Source organism: Trachypithecus francoisi, unplaced genomic scaffold (assembly GCF_009764315.1).
Source record: "Trachypithecus francoisi isolate TF-2019V2 unplaced genomic scaffold, Tfra_2.0 Lachesis_group19, whole genome shotgun sequence".
NCBI classification, from domain to species: Eukaryota; Metazoa; Chordata; class Mammalia; order Primates; family Cercopithecidae; genus Trachypithecus; species Trachypithecus francoisi.
The window spans coordinates 40,445,747-40,462,254 of NW_022681464.1; the positions used below are offsets into that span (position 1 = coordinate 40,445,747).

At 39.3% G+C, this 16,508-nt stretch overlaps 1 protein-coding gene across 22 annotated transcripts in view; it reads right to left on the bottom strand.

Annotated features, from left to right (window-relative positions):
- EPB41L3 (erythrocyte membrane protein band 4.1 like 3) overlaps positions 1-16,508 on the bottom strand; it is a 243,028-nt gene that overhangs the window by 213,739 nt on the left and 12,781 nt on the right. For 9 of the 22 annotated variants that reach the window (XM_033178266.1, XM_033178257.1, XM_033178268.1 and 6 more), the window contains exon 1: positions 2,472-2,492. The exons of 2 other annotated variants lie outside the window; for them this stretch is intronic. In XM_033178266.1, coding sequence (XP_033034157.1) covers positions 2,472-2,484 — 13 coding nt within the window. In that variant the 5' untranslated portion in view covers positions 2,485-2,492. Of the gene's footprint in view, positions 1-2,471; positions 2,494-16,508 lie in introns of those variants that run through there. 11 more of the 22 variants (XM_033178278.1, XM_033178276.1, XM_033178272.1 and 8 more) reach the window with 3 other exon arrangements.

A 16,508-nucleotide genomic window follows, 5' to 3' on the forward strand; every position in this document is an offset into this window, starting at 1 on the left:
TCCGTTCCATCAAAATATGTTTAGACCATCAGGTGCAAAGTTCTTCACTTATCTGGAGACAGAAATATCATATATTTCTTCAATATAATCCCTCCTGTTCCCCAACCTTGCCACCAAGGGACTGTCAGTTTTGACTCATGAAAGAACTTTATGTAACTGCCAGATAAAAGACAAATTCAAATGTGCATGGCAAAACATTATCTGGGATGCACCAAAATTCTACCTTTGAAGGTCCAGGAGAGTCCAAAAGTAAGAAGGTCCAGGAGAGTCCAAAACGAGCTAAAAGGAAATGCGTCTGGTGAAAACATTTCAATGGATATGACTCTAGAATCAGACTCCTGAATGAAAAACAGACCCCTTCTTCTACTGCCCAGTGGCCTCTGGCAGGTTTAGCTGTGCTGCAGTCTGTTCATCCACAATATTACACAATGAAAGGTTCCTGTATCATCAGGTTGTACGAAAATTAGATGAGACTCCTGGAAAGTCCATAATTGAGGGCCTGATGGAGACAAAGCAATGGGGATGGTGGTGGAAGGAAGGTGGTGATGATGCAGCAATTCTGTGCATCCCAGAAAGTAAGCCATGGCAATGTGACGGGCACACCAGATGTGTTGTTGTTATTGTTAAGAAAGCAATCCCTTATTGACCAAACCAGTAGGCATTAGGCCACACAGCCAGCAACCTACACATGCAACAAAAACAAATAAGAAAACCAAACAACCCCCAAATTAGAAGACCCCTCAACAGAAAGAGGCTGGAAAAAGAGGGGGAGAGGCAGACGAGCTCGCACATCATACCCTGCAACAGAGTTGGGGAGGAGAAAATAATTGAGTAAAACCCTGTTGTTCTTGCACTTCACTATTTTTAGGATGAGAGATTTCTGAGGATTAAATCTCACAAATAAAGTGTTATCTTCAGAAGGCTCTCAAGGTCCCAGGAGAATTGACAAGACCTGGCTCATGATCAATTTAAAGGGGGTAGGCTCTGGTTACCAATTATTACTGGAAGAGAAAATCAGATACTTTTTTTAGGGTGAATGTCCAGGTAGTTACTGTTTCCTAAGAGAAGGGAGATGAAAAGACCCAAAAGTGTACACAGAAGAAAACACACCATGTGAATCCCAAAGGGAGATTTTTAGACGTGGAACTAAAGAATTATAACATAACTCAATAAGCAAAACAGCTGATTAGGTGATAATTGTGTCAAATAAACAGCTCACAGCTCAACAGATTAAACTCAAATGACACATATTCCTAAGGATATTTATGGGTAACTAAATCATCTAAGATAAAGATTCCCAAATTACTTACACCAGAATAGAAAATCTTACAAACACCAATGCCAAATTTCATGCTAACATTCAATACATTTTTAGAAATTTCAGAAATAACAGATTGCAACAACAAATGTGTTTGCTCCAAGCAAGTGAAATCCTGCTACCTCCACCAGCTAAGACAGTGACATGGCAGTTTCAAATCTATTGAGACAGAGACTCAGGATGAAAGTGTAATTGATAATCAAGACAATAACTTTTCTATGGAGGTATGCCTCAGCTTATTTCCTTGTTTCAATCAGCCATGCTAAACCCTTTAAGGAAAGTATAGAAGATCATCCTGGACCAGCCTCTTCTATAATATCACACCAATCAAAGACTTTACGTAGACTCTTTCTTACCACATCCTTGAGAACTAGAAAAATAAGTATTGAAAAACATTTTTTTGTATTGAAAATCTTCCTGTTGTCTATTCTGCATCCCATAGGAAGAAATCTACCAGCAGACCAAAACCCTCCTTCCCAGGCCTGGCCCTGCATGCAAAACCATGGAGGCTCCAGTACATCATTATTGCTCAGCTTTGGAAGAGCAAAGTTAGAATTCAGCATTTAACAGTTTTGCTATTTTGAGTTTTGAAATCACCTACTAAGGACTAATTGAGCACGGAAGTCATGTCAAGATGCATGACTCATTTTATATCAACACATCAACAACATACCATTTCCAATGGACTTATATTAGAAACAATTTCAGTATCACAAAAATACATACATATGCATCTGTCGTAAATGGTAAATATGAAGATGAGAGGTGCGTGACTTATAGAAACAACTGCACAAGAGTCTTAGAAAACACAGTGTCAAGACGTGGGATATTTTCAAGTTTTGTCATAAAGAAGCATTATTAAATGTGGTATAAACCCAAAAGAAAACAACAGCTAAAGTCTAAATAGCAACTTCTGCCATGGAATATGATTCATCTTCGTTTCATTTGAGTTTGGGTGTTGCTGAAAGGACACCTCAGGAGTTTTCCCTCTCTGATTCAGGAGGACTGAGTCTAACTGGAGGTGCCTGGGCTGCATGCTCACAAGTGCTGGAATGCTGAAGATAACTTCCCATCAAACAATTCATCTGACAGTTTTCTTCTTCCCCAAATGAAGAGAGAAATCAACAGCTTAAACACAGATTTCAGGACTCACCCACATTATCCATGTCCCAACATGCAAAGGTAACATATTTCCGGATGATTGGCAGGTCCATATTCCATGTTCCAAGTGAGACAGGAAGGGTGAGCAAAAAAGAGAAAAAAAAAGTACTTTAGACATAGTTCAACAACTGGTGCTACCTTATCCCATTCTGAGCATGATAATGACACTTCCCTCCTTTCTAGAAGCCACCCCACTGCCAATGCAGTGGGAGTTAAGGAGAAAGTTTCTGTAGAAAAACAAGGTGCATAATTCATGAGACATCCAAAGTGATCTCTCATTAACAGTTGCAAATAAGAGATATACACCAAACCACATTTGAATATGCAATAGATGTTTCCAGAAAGATAATATGAAAGATTTGTATAAACACATAGGATCATAAAAATAAAGCAAGTCTGGACTAGAATGGGGATGGGGGGACTTCTGCAAGGTATAGACTTAGGCTAACTGAAAATAATAATCAGAAAATCTAGTAGAGTGATCTACACATTCCAACAAGCATTCGACTAAAACAATTCTAATTACACACTCACAAAGAATATAAATGATAACCCAGTTTAGTTGTGCTACCAGTCAGGACCACAGAATAGAATTTGCATTCTTCAAAGAAGAGACCAAAAAGTAATAAGTTATTATTATCTTTTTATAGAGTCCCAGGAAAAATAATTAACATGTCATTAAATTTCTAGGATGCCTTATTTTTTAATCTTACAAGCCATGATAATTGCTCTATCAGGGAAGAAATTTTGCAGCATAAAATCACATAAAACATATTTTCTTTTTTTTTTTTTTTTGAGACGGAGTCTCGCTGTGTCGCCCAGGCTGGAGTGCAGTGGCGCGATCTCGGCTCACTGCAAGCTCCGCCTCCCGGGTTCCCACCATTCTCCCGCCTCAGCCTCCGAGTGGCTGGGACTACAGGCGCCCGCCACTGCGCCCGGCTAGTTTTTTGTATTTTTTAGTAGAGACGGGGTTTCACCGTGTTAGCCAGGAGGGTCTCGATCTCCTGACCTCGTGATCCGCCCGCCTCGGCCTCCCAAAGTGCTGGGATTACAGGCTTGAGCCACCGCACCGGGCCATAAAACATATTTTCAAGTAGATGGAACTCCCAAACTGAGCTTTCATGTAAAATAGCTCATCTGTCATAAGCTTTCCATATGAGCAATCACCTTGGAAAACCAGGCTTTGTCAAGGTCATGCTAGAGGAATTCTGTGATCCTCAGGTCCACTCAGGCCTCCTGGGCCTCTGTCTTGCAGATGTACACTACTAATCAGTTCTATCAAATGCTACTGTCAACTCAAAAGAACTGAAAGCAGGGTCTCAAATGCGCATGTACACAGTAGAATTATTTGCAATAGTCAAAAGGCAGAAACTACATGTGTCCGTTGATGGATGAACGGACAAACAAAATGTGATAAGTACATACAATGGAGTATTACTCAGCCTTCAAAAGGAAGGACATACTGACACATGTAACAAAATGGATGAAGCGTGAAGACACTATGCTAAGTGAAACAAGTCAGACACAAAAGGACAAACACTGCATGATTCCACTTATGTGAGGTGTACAGAGTAGTAAAATTCATACAGACAAAAAGTGGAATGGTGGTTGCCAGAGGCTGTGGGGAAGGAAAGTGGAGAATTGTTGCTTAATGTGTAGAGCTTTAGTTTCACAAGATGAAGTAAGTTCTGGAGATTAGTTGTAAAACAACATAAACTAATGAGCCAAGACTATTTATTTTGAACTTTTATGACATGCAAACCAAGAAAAGCTTCATTAGAGAGTAGTACAATAAATAAAATTTGGCCAGGTGCAGTGGCTCACGCCTGTAATCCCAACATTTTAGGAGGATGAGGTGGGAGGATCACATGAGCCCAGGAGTTTGAGACCAGGCTGAGCAACATGGCGAGACCCTGTCTCTGCAAAAAATTTTTAAAAATTAGCCAGGCATGGTGGTGTGCACCTGTAGCACACCTGTACTTTAGTAGAGACGGGGTCCTTCCTGTACTCGGGAAGCTGAGGTGGGAGGATCACTCGAGCTCAGGATTTCGAGGCTGCAGTGAGCCACGATCACCCCACTGTACTCTAGCCTGGGTGACAAGAGCAAAAGCCTGTATCTAAAATAAATAAATAAATTGTTAAGTTCTCAATCCATAAAAATATATACACATGTAACTCTACTGAACTGTACAATTAAAATAGTTAAGGTGGTAAATTTTAAGACACGTGTATTTTGCCACAGTTAGGGCAAAAAAAATAAAAATTAAAAAAAAAAAAAAAAAAAAACCACTACTATCAGACTATCAGAATGGTTTTGGAACTATTTGGCCACTCCGTGTAGACCCAATCTTGAAAGGAAAGAATGAATGGAAGTCAACAGTTGGTGTAAAGTGTTCAAAGACTGCAATTTGTAATAGAATAAAAACCCTAGCATTAATTCAAGAAATTTGGTCTTATTCTCAGCAGATAGTAGAATGAGAGTAGTTGCCTAAAAGACACTGGAAGAAATCATGACGGAAATGCCTACTAAGACCAAGAGATGGGTGGGGCTGTCCCTACTCACTCCACAGCCCTCAGGGCAAATGTCCTTGCCTGTGGCATCCCCGTTCTATCCGAATCCTGGAAAAGTGTCCATGCAAGGTGTTCCTGATGTCCTTTGAATATTTTTAAAGTGTAGCAACTTGAGCTTCGGACAGCATTTTGCTTCTTAACCTATTCTCCTTAGTCCTGGTAATGAAAGGTGAATGTTTGTCTCACTGCAGATATGCAGACTGTATTTTTATTGGCCAAAGAGCACTCAGGAAGACGCACAGTTGATCCTCTCTCACAATTAACTATTTTTACTTGCCAAAGATGCAGAAAAAAAGGGAATATATTGGTGCATAAATGAGTTACTGTCATGGAGGTAAGCATAAATATCTGTTTTCAAACACATTTTTGTTTTGTTTCGTTTTTTGAGACGGAGTCTCATTCTGTTGCCCAGACTAGAGTGCAGTGGCACAATCTTGGCTCACTGTAATCTCTGCCTCTGGGGTTCAAGCAATTCTCATGCCTCAGTCTCCTGAGGAATGTCCAAATGCGACAAGGTATGCTATAGTCTCAACCTAAATTCCTAGCCCTATTTCCCATTATCCCCATCAGTCACCCTACTGACCCCTCCAACCAAACAAAGGCCCATGGGTTTAGGGTAGATGATTCTTGAAGTAGGAGCCAGGGACTGGGAAGTCCCCAAGATCCTTTCAGGGACCCCTGAGGTCAAAGCCACTTTCCTGGTTGTACTAAGACCTTATTTGCCTTTTCACTTTCATTCTCCCAGGAGCTTAGAGCAGAAATTTCTAGAAGCTACATGATGTGTGATATCTCACCCTCAGTTTCTAATGCAGGAGTAGGCATGAGAATCCACTCTCTTCTGCTAAGCCAGGCGTTAAATAGATTTGCAATGACAGTCTTTACCCAAAGCTATTTTAGTTTTGGGAAACACAGTTAACCTTCATAAAAATGTTTATGTTGGCCGGGCGCGGTGGCTCAAGCCTGTAATCCCAGCATTTTGGGCGGATCACGAGGTCAGGAGATCGAGACCATCCTGGCGAACACTGTGAAACCCCATCTCTACTAAAAAATACAAAAAACTAGCCGGGCGAGGTGGCGGGCGTCTGTAGTCCCAGCTACTCGGGAGGCTGAGGCAGGAGAATGGCGTGAACCCGGGAGGCGGAGCTTGCAGTGAGCTGAGATCCGGCCACTGCACTCCAGCCCCGGCGACAGAGCAAGACTCCGTCTCAAAAAAAAAAAAAAAATGTTTATGTTAACACGAAATGGCTTTATTATTGTTATTTTTAAGTGAATTAAAAATAAGTATCAAAAATGTTCTCAGTTGTAATTTCGGAGGCAGTAAATATCAATAGATAACATGTATAAAAAGTTCTTTGCAGTCTTCGGTCATCTGTGAGGATGTATAGAGGTCCGGAGACCAAAACAGTTGAGAACTATTAACCTAGAACACACAGCAGAAGGGCAGATGGTACAAGATGAGGCTGCAGAAATGGATGGGAGCAAACCATGTGGCCAAGTGAAGAATTCTGGTCTTTACCCAAGAGCCATGTTGGAATAGTCCACAGGTGTAGGAGGCTGGAATTATAGTCCCTTTCTCTGTATGCAATAGTTGTACAGAATTATTAATTGTTCACCTCATTTTCCATCACTTTGATTCATAAATCTTCATCACCCTATAATGAACCTCAGAGTTTTCAAAATGAATAACTTCCCTTACATGAGCAGATGCATATCTGAATTGTACTTGCCTTTAAAACCCAAGTTTCTGCTTGATTCATGGAAAATGTTCATAGCTGAGCTTCTTTTGTCTCCCAATACCTCCCACATTCAGGCAGAACCAGAATCAGGGTCTCGCTCCTGCTCTGGAGCCTCTTCACAAAGCAGGAGGAAATGGAGCCGTGCTGATGGCCACTTCTACAAGAGATGGGTTTTTTTTAACTTCATGAAGGCCTTCTCTGCTGCTTTAGAAATCCTCTTTGCACTCCCTCATTGGCTCTTTTGTACCTCTGCGCTCTGAAGTTGTTGCAAACTTTATCCATTCTTAAATCCTTTCTGTACTCCCCGAATTCTTAGGAAAAAACCCCACTTCCCGCTTTACTGAGAAGCCAGAGGCAGGAAACTATGGAGTTAACATTAATGTGCTATGATTACAAAATGTATGAGTTGTAACTTTAGTGTCAGCAAGATAAAAATAATTATTTTAATATGCAGTTTCCAGGAATAAATAGCAACTAAAAGTATGATTATGATTTTAATAAAAAGAAAATAATTATACTTTAGTAAAATCAGTGAGAAAAGACAAATCTGTAGCTATGTCAGGGTCAGGTTATATGTGTGAAGAGAGTATGAACGTGGCCAGGGGACCAGGCTAGTTACAGCAAAACTTTTATCTAAGTGCATTCTCCAGAGACACCTGCTAGAACATAGCTAACTGAGTGAACAGCCTGTACCCTAAAAGGAAGAGACTGATAAGGTGTTAGAACCTCCCATCAAGACTAAGATGGTTAAACATCAAGAGAAAAGAACTGAGGTTTAAAAATGCTAAAGATATCAGAGCAAAAAAAAAAAACACAAAATCGAACTTCTCAGTGTGTCTAATTCAGACTTTTCCTTAAAACTGCTTCTTATGTTTTCCTTTTTCTTACTCTTTTTTTTTTTCTTTTTTTAAGAAGCATGGAGCAAGGAGAGAAACTGATTTCACAGAGGTAGTCTGTCTTCTTGAATCGACTTTGGCTTGGGTGAGTGACTCACCCTCTGTAAACCTTTGTTTTATCTCTTTATTTTAATTTTTAATTTTTGTGGATACATAAAAGATGTATATATGTACTGGATGTATGAGATGTTTTGATGCATGGGGGAGGTAGGGATGGCTAATGGGTACAAAAAAACTACTTAGAATAAGTAAGACCTACTATTTGAGAACACTAGAGGGTGACTATACAAAAATAATGTGACTGTACATTTGAAAATAAAGAGTGTGATTGGTTTTATCTCTTAACATTAGATACTCCAGGCCGGCGCGGTGGCTCAAGCCTGTAATCCCAGCACTTTGGGAGGCCGAGACGGGCGGATCACGAGGTCAGGAGATCGAGACCATCCTGGCTAACACGGTGAAACCCCGTCTCTACTAAAAAAAAAAAAAAATACAAAAAACTAGCCGGGCGACGTGGCGGGCGCCTGTAGTCCCAGCTACTCGGGAGGCTGAGGCAGGAGAATGGCGTGAACCCGGAAGGCGGAGCTTGCAGTGAGCTGAGATCCGGCCACTGCACTCCAGCCCGGCGACAGAGCGAGACTCCGTCTCAAAAAAAAAAAAAAAAAAAAAAAAAAAAACATTAGATACTCCAGAAGTTGTGGGAAAGGCAGAAATAAAGATTTTCCAGCCCTCAGGGCAGAATAGTGGCACATAGTAGACCCTCAGTAAATGATAGTTCTTTTTCTGTCTCCTCTTCTTTCTCTTCTATCACAATAAGTCACTCAAAAGCTGTTTTACTTGTAGGTAACTGTGATCTATGTGCATACAAAAAGAAAATTTTTAACAGAGAGAGAGAGAAATAGGAAGAGAGCATGGTTTCTTAGTACTCCTTTTTCTTGAAGGACAACCCTTATCTGTATTATGAAATCCCACCTTCCACGGGGCTGAAATCCCCTCCAACTGGGATGTCCTAGTTCTGTGCCCTCAGGTTCTTCTCCAGCACCTCAACCCTTCCTTCTGGTGGTCTTCCAGAAGGAAGGTCTTCTGTTCTCTTCTGGTTTCCCTGGATTTCTCCAGGCACCACTCCTTTCATTCTCAGCAATCTCCCTGGGTAATCTCACAGGTTTTGCAGGAGGATTATAGTTGCCTTCCATAGAAATATAGAACAATGACAACACCACCCTTCTGTCACCTCTCCCAAATACAGCTGTTACCCCCACTCCTGCACAGCCCACCCGTGAATCACTCCAACTGTTCTACATCTCAAGCCCACTATGTGTATGCCTGGCTCACTCTTTCTCCACTTTCCAGCGCTCAACATTGCCTGACCCCCACAACCCTACTTTTCCTTCAATTCCAGGGTGAACTCAGCCTCCCCTGTGAATCCTTCCCAGTCTGCCAGTCCAAATCAACTGCTTCCTCTTTGATGATTCCCCAGAACTGGAGCGATCACTAAAAAAATGCACCTAAAGTGTTTTTATTTTGCAGTATAAGTGTTTTAATTATGCAATAATATATATATTATATCCATATGCATACATATTATATATATATAATATTGCATCATAAAAACACTTTAGGTTTTTATTTTATTCAAAATTCCAAACAACTTCCTACAATACATATACATATGTAAGAGATGAAGCATAAAAACAAAATGAACACCTGTGAACTCTCACTTAATAATGAGAAGGTCACCAATGTGGTTGCCTCTACTCTGCAGTCCTCTTGCCTCCCTACACATTTTCCTAAACAATATTGTTACGTTTTTCAGTTTCTGACCCTTATAAAAATGCTGTTATATCATGTAATCTTCTGCAACGTAAAAAATCAACAATATTAAAGATTCATCCATGTAGTTGGTTGATAGCTATGGTTCATTTTTGTGGTTGCATGGTATCTCATTTGGTGAACATGCCATACTTTAGTTATCTACTATCTTGTCCATAGATATTTGTGTTGTTTCCAATTTCTTGCTATTATGGATAATTTTGAAATATTTCTTGATGTATACATGGAAGAGTTTATCTATAACATATAATGAAATGCAAAATTCTTGTGTTGGATAGTATGCTTATCTTTAAAAGATAATGCCTAATTGTTTTTCAATATTATTATATCAATTTACCTTCTTCCCTCCAGTGATGTATAAGATTTGATATTTTCATGAAATTCTCTTTTGCCATTCATCATTACCACACTTTATATTGTTCTTATGTACTGACCTCCCTATAAGATGATAGCATCACATTTTATTCACGTTTCAATTCTCATAGTCTACCAGTACCTTGCTTATAAAAGATGATCAAACTGAATGAATGAATGAATGAATATCAAACTGAAGAAAATACAACAACCCGTATGTGATTTTACAAGTCATTCTATTTTTTAAATGCAAATAACAAGGAAGGACTATAGGGTCATCATTCTTTCTGCAAATATAATTAATTCAATCACACTGCTTTCCTATCTATTACTTGATCAGAAGAACAAAAAACGGTAGTTTTGAGGAAGAGAATGTAATAAATTTGGAGCTAGGAGTATGTTTTGGAAAGTAAGAAAGCCTAACTATGAGCAAAGAAGTTTGACTTAGGATAGTATGCCCAAAGACATGGGCACTAGAAGACAGATGAGTTCAGGAAGGGAGTTGCAAAGCACTATATACTCATCCAAAAATATTCACCGCAGGCTATCCATCTAGGGAGGAACCATTTGACTTCCTGTTCCAAGGTCCCATAAGTGATATTAATACTGCAGTTCCAAAATCTGTTCATAACATAGGTTTAATATAGTTGTCTGGACTAGCCTGGAAACCTAAACACAATTTTTAATATCTTCTCTCCGGGCAAATAATTCAAAATTCCAAACAACTACTTATAAATGCACTTTTCAAAAAATGTCTCGGCTGTAAAATGGGGAATGCCTATATTCAGAAAGTAGGTCTCTGCCTTTTATCACTCTAGTCTTTTCACCCTAAGGCTAAAAAAGTCAGAGACTGAAGAAAAGAAGCATTCCTATGCTCTTAGAAACAAAATCTACAACATTCATAAACTACCCTTTGATCATTGCTTGTCTTCTGCTTTGAAAAATATTCAGAAAGAGAGTGCCAATACCTCCCAAAATATGAGATAAACATGCATTCCTTATGCAGGAAATGTAAAAAAGTTAAGATAAGACCACGGACTAAAGAAGGAGAATAGTTCAGCAACATTGCTCAGCCTACGTCTAAAGAGCACACAGAACTGAGACCAAGTTTCTACCCCATGGGATTTCAGTGGAAAAATAAAAGGCTTCTAAACATTCGGAGGTCATTGACCTTGGCTTCCCCACATCTTTGATGCTCCTTCTCATATCATGCGCAAACTGATACTTTAGTAGGTCAATGGTGAAAAACAAATTTCTGAATTCAATGTGTGTCTTTGTAAAGAGACAAAAGTCAACAAAAAGTGGTAAAAAACCACACCATAAATCTCCAACAAGCAACCCCATACAGACGAATTCATCTTGTCTCTACAACAGCAAAATCATCCCACCATCAAAAAAATAATGTGTTTAGAACAGACCTTGGTATTTTCATCCCCGGTAGAAGGCATGTGCTCACAAACATCCTGTTCGGTGTTAAAGGTGTAATAGGTTCTTATTGAACCTCTCCCTGTAACTTCAGTATACAGTTTGATTACACCTTTAACACCAAACACGGTGTTTGCTGTTAAATAAGAGATGTTTAAAATATTACTCTAGTTAACTCAGCCACTAACACTTTTTTGAAAATACAATATTATGTGTTCTAATTTCTATTTTATAACAGCACACTGTAATGATTTGTATCTACTGAACGCCTACTATGTGATGTACGTATAATACAAGGACAACTCCACAAGAATGGGCCTGTGGACTATTAAGAGAGGTTTGAGTGGGGGTGGGGAAGGTGGGGGTTAGGATGAAGTTCAGGAGCAATGGGCAGAAAAGAAGAGCACATTTCACTCTGATTAGATTTTTGTGAACACAGTGCAACTTGTTCCGTTGAGTCCCTGGTATGGTGCACTCACTTCCATCCATATGCAGCCCAGCAAAATCTAATGTACGAAAATGGCTCTTTTCTTTTTTATGTTTTTTCTATTATCAATCCTTTTCCTTAGTCCTACTAACAGTATATTTTTAGTCAGAGAAATAATTTTGTGGGTCAGACACTTTTTCCCGTATCAACTCATTTCCAGACACAAAGTTAACTGCACCTTCCACAGAAAGCCATTCAGCCATTCATGATTCAGCTCAGCTGTTCCTTGAAGCATTATATAAGCAGGTCAGAGGCAGGAATGTGCCACTTGCTACATTCCAGCCAGGTCTAGTGGACTTTTATCTTTCTCTAGACTAACAGTTAATCAAACGTAACAAACACCCCCCTTTCCTTATGCCAAATTAAGGCCAGGAGAAAGTGTTTTTAAGAGATGCACTATACTTTAGCCATGTATTATCATTTTTATTTATTTTAATGGGAGCCATCCAGATAAATCCTCTTGCTATGCTTTGAAAAGATTACCCAGAACCTCTTTGAATTCATCCAAATCCATGATGATGCATAAAAGGAAAGGAAAATAATAAAATGAGATTCTAGGTAACATGGTAAACAGTGAAAGTACTGAGTTAATTCAGAAAAGTAATTGATAATTGTTTTTTTTTTTTTTTTTTTTTTTTTTTTATTTTTATTTTTATTTTTTATTATACTTTAAGTTCTAGGGTACATGTGCATAACGTTTATATCATGTATAACTCCCCAATGCAATCCCTCCCTCCTCCCCGCTCCCCATGATAGGCCCCAGTGTGTGATGTTCCCCTTCCCGAGTCCAAGTGATCTCATTGTTCAGTTCCCACCTATGAGTGAGAACATGCGGTGTTTGGTTTCTCTTCTTGTGATAGTTTGCTAAGAATGATGGTTTCCAGCTGCATCCATGTCCCTACAAAGGACGCAAACTCATCCTTTTTGATGGCTGCATAGTATTCCATGGTGTATATGTGCCACATTTTCTTAATCCAGTCTGTCACAGATGGACATTTGGGTTGATTCCAAGTCTTTGCTATTGTGAATAGTGCCGCAATAAACATACGTGTGCATGTGTCTTTGTAGTAGAGTAATTTATAATCCTTTGGGTATATACCCAGTAGTGGGATGGCTGGGTCATATGGTACATCTAGTTCTAGATCCTTGAGGAATCGCCATACTGTTTTCCATAATGGTTGAACTAGTTTACAATCCCACCAACAGTGTAAAAGTGTTCCTATTTCTCCACATCCTCTCCAACATCTATTGTTTCCTGACTTCTTAATGATTGCCATTCTAATGGTGTGAGATGGTATCTCATTGTGGTTTTGATTTGCATTTCTCTGATGGCGAGTGATGACGAGCATTTTTTCATGTGTCTGTTGGCTGTATGGATGTCTTCTTTTGAGAAATGTCTGTTCATATCCTTTCCCCACTTTTTGATGGGGTTGTTTGTTTTTTTCTTGTATATTTGTTTGAGTTCTTTGTAGATTCTGGATATTAGCCCTTTGTCAGATGAGTAGGTTGCAAAAATTTTCTCCCATTCTGTAGGTTGCCTGTTCACTCTGATGGTAGTTTCTTTTGCTGTGCAAAAGCTCTTTAGTTTAATGAGATCCCATTTGTCAATTTTGGCTTTTGCTGCCGTTGCTTTTGGTGTTTTAGACATGAAGTCCTTGCCCATGCCTATGTCCTGAATGGTACTACCTAGATTTTCTTCTAGGGTTTTTATGGTATTAGGTCTAACATTTAAGTCTCTAATCCATCTTGAATTAATTTTCGTATAAGGGGTAAGGAAAGGATCCAGTTTCAGCTTTCTACTTGTGGCTAGCCAATTTTCCCAGCACCATTTATTAAATAGGGAATCCTTTCCCCATTTCTTGTTTTTGTCAGGTTTGTCAAAGATCAGATGGCTGTAGATGTGTGGTATTATTTCTGAGGACTCTGTTCTGTTCCACTGGTCTATTTCTCTGTTGTGGTACCAGTACCATGCTGTTTTGGTTACTGTAGCCTTGTAGTATAGTTTGAAGTCAGGTAGCGTGACGCCTCCAGCTTTGTCCTTTTGACCTAGGATTGTCTTGGCAATGCGGGCTCTTTTTTGGTTCCATATGAACTTTAAAGCAGTTTTTTCCAATTCTGTGAAGAAAGTCATTGGTAGCTTGATGGGGATGGCATTGAATCTATAAATAACCTTGGGCAGTATGGCCATTTTCACGATATTGATTCTTCCTATCCATGAGCATGGTATGTTCTTCCATTTGTTTGTGTCCTCCTTGATTTCACTGAGCAGTGGTTTGTAGTTCTCCTTGAAGAGGTCCTTTACATCCCTTGTAAGCTGGATTCCTAGGTATTTTATTCTCTTTGAAGCAATTGTGAATGGAAGTTGATTCCTGATTTGGCTCTCTGCTTGTCTGTTACTGGTGTATAAGAATGCTTGGGATTTTTGCACATTAATTTTGTATCCTGAGACTTTGCTGAAGTTGCTTATCAGCTTAAGGAAATTTTGGGCTGAGACGATGGGGTTTTCTAAATATACAATCATGTCATCTGCAAACAGGGACAATTTGACTTCTTCTTTTCCTAACTGGATACCCTTGATTTCTTTCTCTTGCCTGATTGCCCTAGCCAGAACTTCCAACACTATGTTGAATAGGAGTGGTGAGAGAGGGCATCCCTGTCTTGTGCCAGTTTTCAAAGGGAATTTTTCCAGTTTTTGCCCATTCAGTATGATATTAGCTGTGGGTTTGTCGTAAATAGCTCTTATTATTTTGAGGTACGTTCCATCAATACCGAATTTATTGAGCGTTTTTAGCATAAAGGGCTGTTGAATTTTGTCAAAAGCCTTTTCTGCATCTATTGAGATAATCATGTGGTTCTTGTCTTTGGTTCTGTTTATATGCTGGATTACGTTTATTGATTTGCGAATGTTGAACCAGCCTTGCATCCCAGGGATGAAGCCCACTTGATCATGGTGGATAAGCTTTTTGATGTGCTGCTGAATCCGGTTTGCCAGTATTTTATTGAGAATTTTTGCATCGATGTTCATCAGGGATATTGGTCTAAAATTCTCTTTTTTGTTGTGTCTCTGCCAGGCTTTGGTATCAGGATGATGTTGGCCTCGTAAAATGAGTTAGGGAGGATTCCCTCTTTTTCTATTGATTGGAATAGTTTCAGAAGGAATGGTACCAGCTCCTCCTTGTACCTCTGGTAGAATTCAGCTGTGAATCCATCTGGTCCTGGACTTTTTTTCGTGGGTAGGCTATTAATTGTTGCCTCAATTTCAGAGCCTGTTATTGGTCTATTCAGGGATTCAACTTCTTCCTGGTTCAGTCTTGGGAGAGTGTAAGTGTCCAGGAAATTATCCATTTCTTCTAGATTTTCTAGTCGATTTGCGTAGAGGCATTTATAGTATTCTCTGATAGTTGTTTGTATTTCTGTGGGGTTGGTGGTGATATCCCCTTTATCATTTTTTATTGCGTCTATTTGATTCCTCTCTCTTTTCTTCTTTATTAGTCTTGCTAGCGGTCTGTCAATTTTGTTGATCTTTTCAAAAAACCAACTCCTGGATTCATTGATTTTTGGAGGGTTTTTTGTGACTCTATCTCCTTCAGTTCTGCTCTGATCTTAGTTATTTCTTGCCTTCTGCTAGCTTTTGAATGTGTTTGCTCTTGCCTCTCTAGTTCTTTTAATTGTGATGTTAAAGTGTCAATTTTAGATCTTTCCTGCTTTCTCTTGTGGGCATTTAGTGCTATAAATTTCCCTCTACACACTGCTTTAAATGTGTCCCAGAGATTCTGGTATGTTGTATCTTTGTTCTCATTGGTTTCAAAGAACATCTTTATTTCTGCTTTCATTTCGTTATGTACCCAGTAGTCATTCAGGAGCAGGTTATTCAGTTTCCATGTAGTTGAGCGGTTTTGATTGAGTTTCTTAGTCCTGAGTTCTAGTTTGATTGCACTGTGGTCTGAGAGACAGTTTGTTATAATTTCTGTTCTTGTACATTTGCTGAGGAGTGCTTTACTTCCAATTATGTGGTCAATTTTGGAATAAGTGCGATGTGGTGCTGAGAAGAATGTATATTCTGTTGATTTGGGGTGGAGAGTTCTATAGATGTCTATTAGGTCCGCTTGGTGCAGAGATGAGTTCAATTCCTGGATATCCTTGTTAACTTTCTGTCTCGTTGATCTGTCTAATGTTGACAGTGGAGTGTTGAAATCTCCCATTATTATTGTATGGGAGTCTAAGTCTCTTTGTAGGTCTCTAAGGACTTGCTTTATGAATCTGGGTGCTCCTGTATTGGGTGCATATATATTTAGGAGAGTTAGCTCTTCCTGTTGAATTGATCCCTTTACCATTATGTAATGGCCTTCTTTGTCTCTTTTGATCTTTGATGGTTTAAAGTCTGTTTTATCAGAGACTAGGATTGCAACCCCTGCTTTTTTTGTTCTCCATTTGCTTGGTAGATCTTTCTCCATCCCTTTATTTTGAGCCTATGTATGTCTCTGCATGTGAGATGGGTCTCCTGAATACAGCAGACTGATGGGTCTTGACTCTTTATCCAGTTTGCCAGTCTGTGTCTTTTCATTGGAGCATTTAGTCCATTTACATTTAAGGTTAATATTGTTATGTGTGAACTTGATCCTGTCATTATGATATTAACTGGTTATTTTGCTCATTAGTTGATGCAGTTTCTTCCTAGCCTCGATGGTCTTTACATTTTGGCATGTTTTTGCAATGGCTGGTACCGGTTG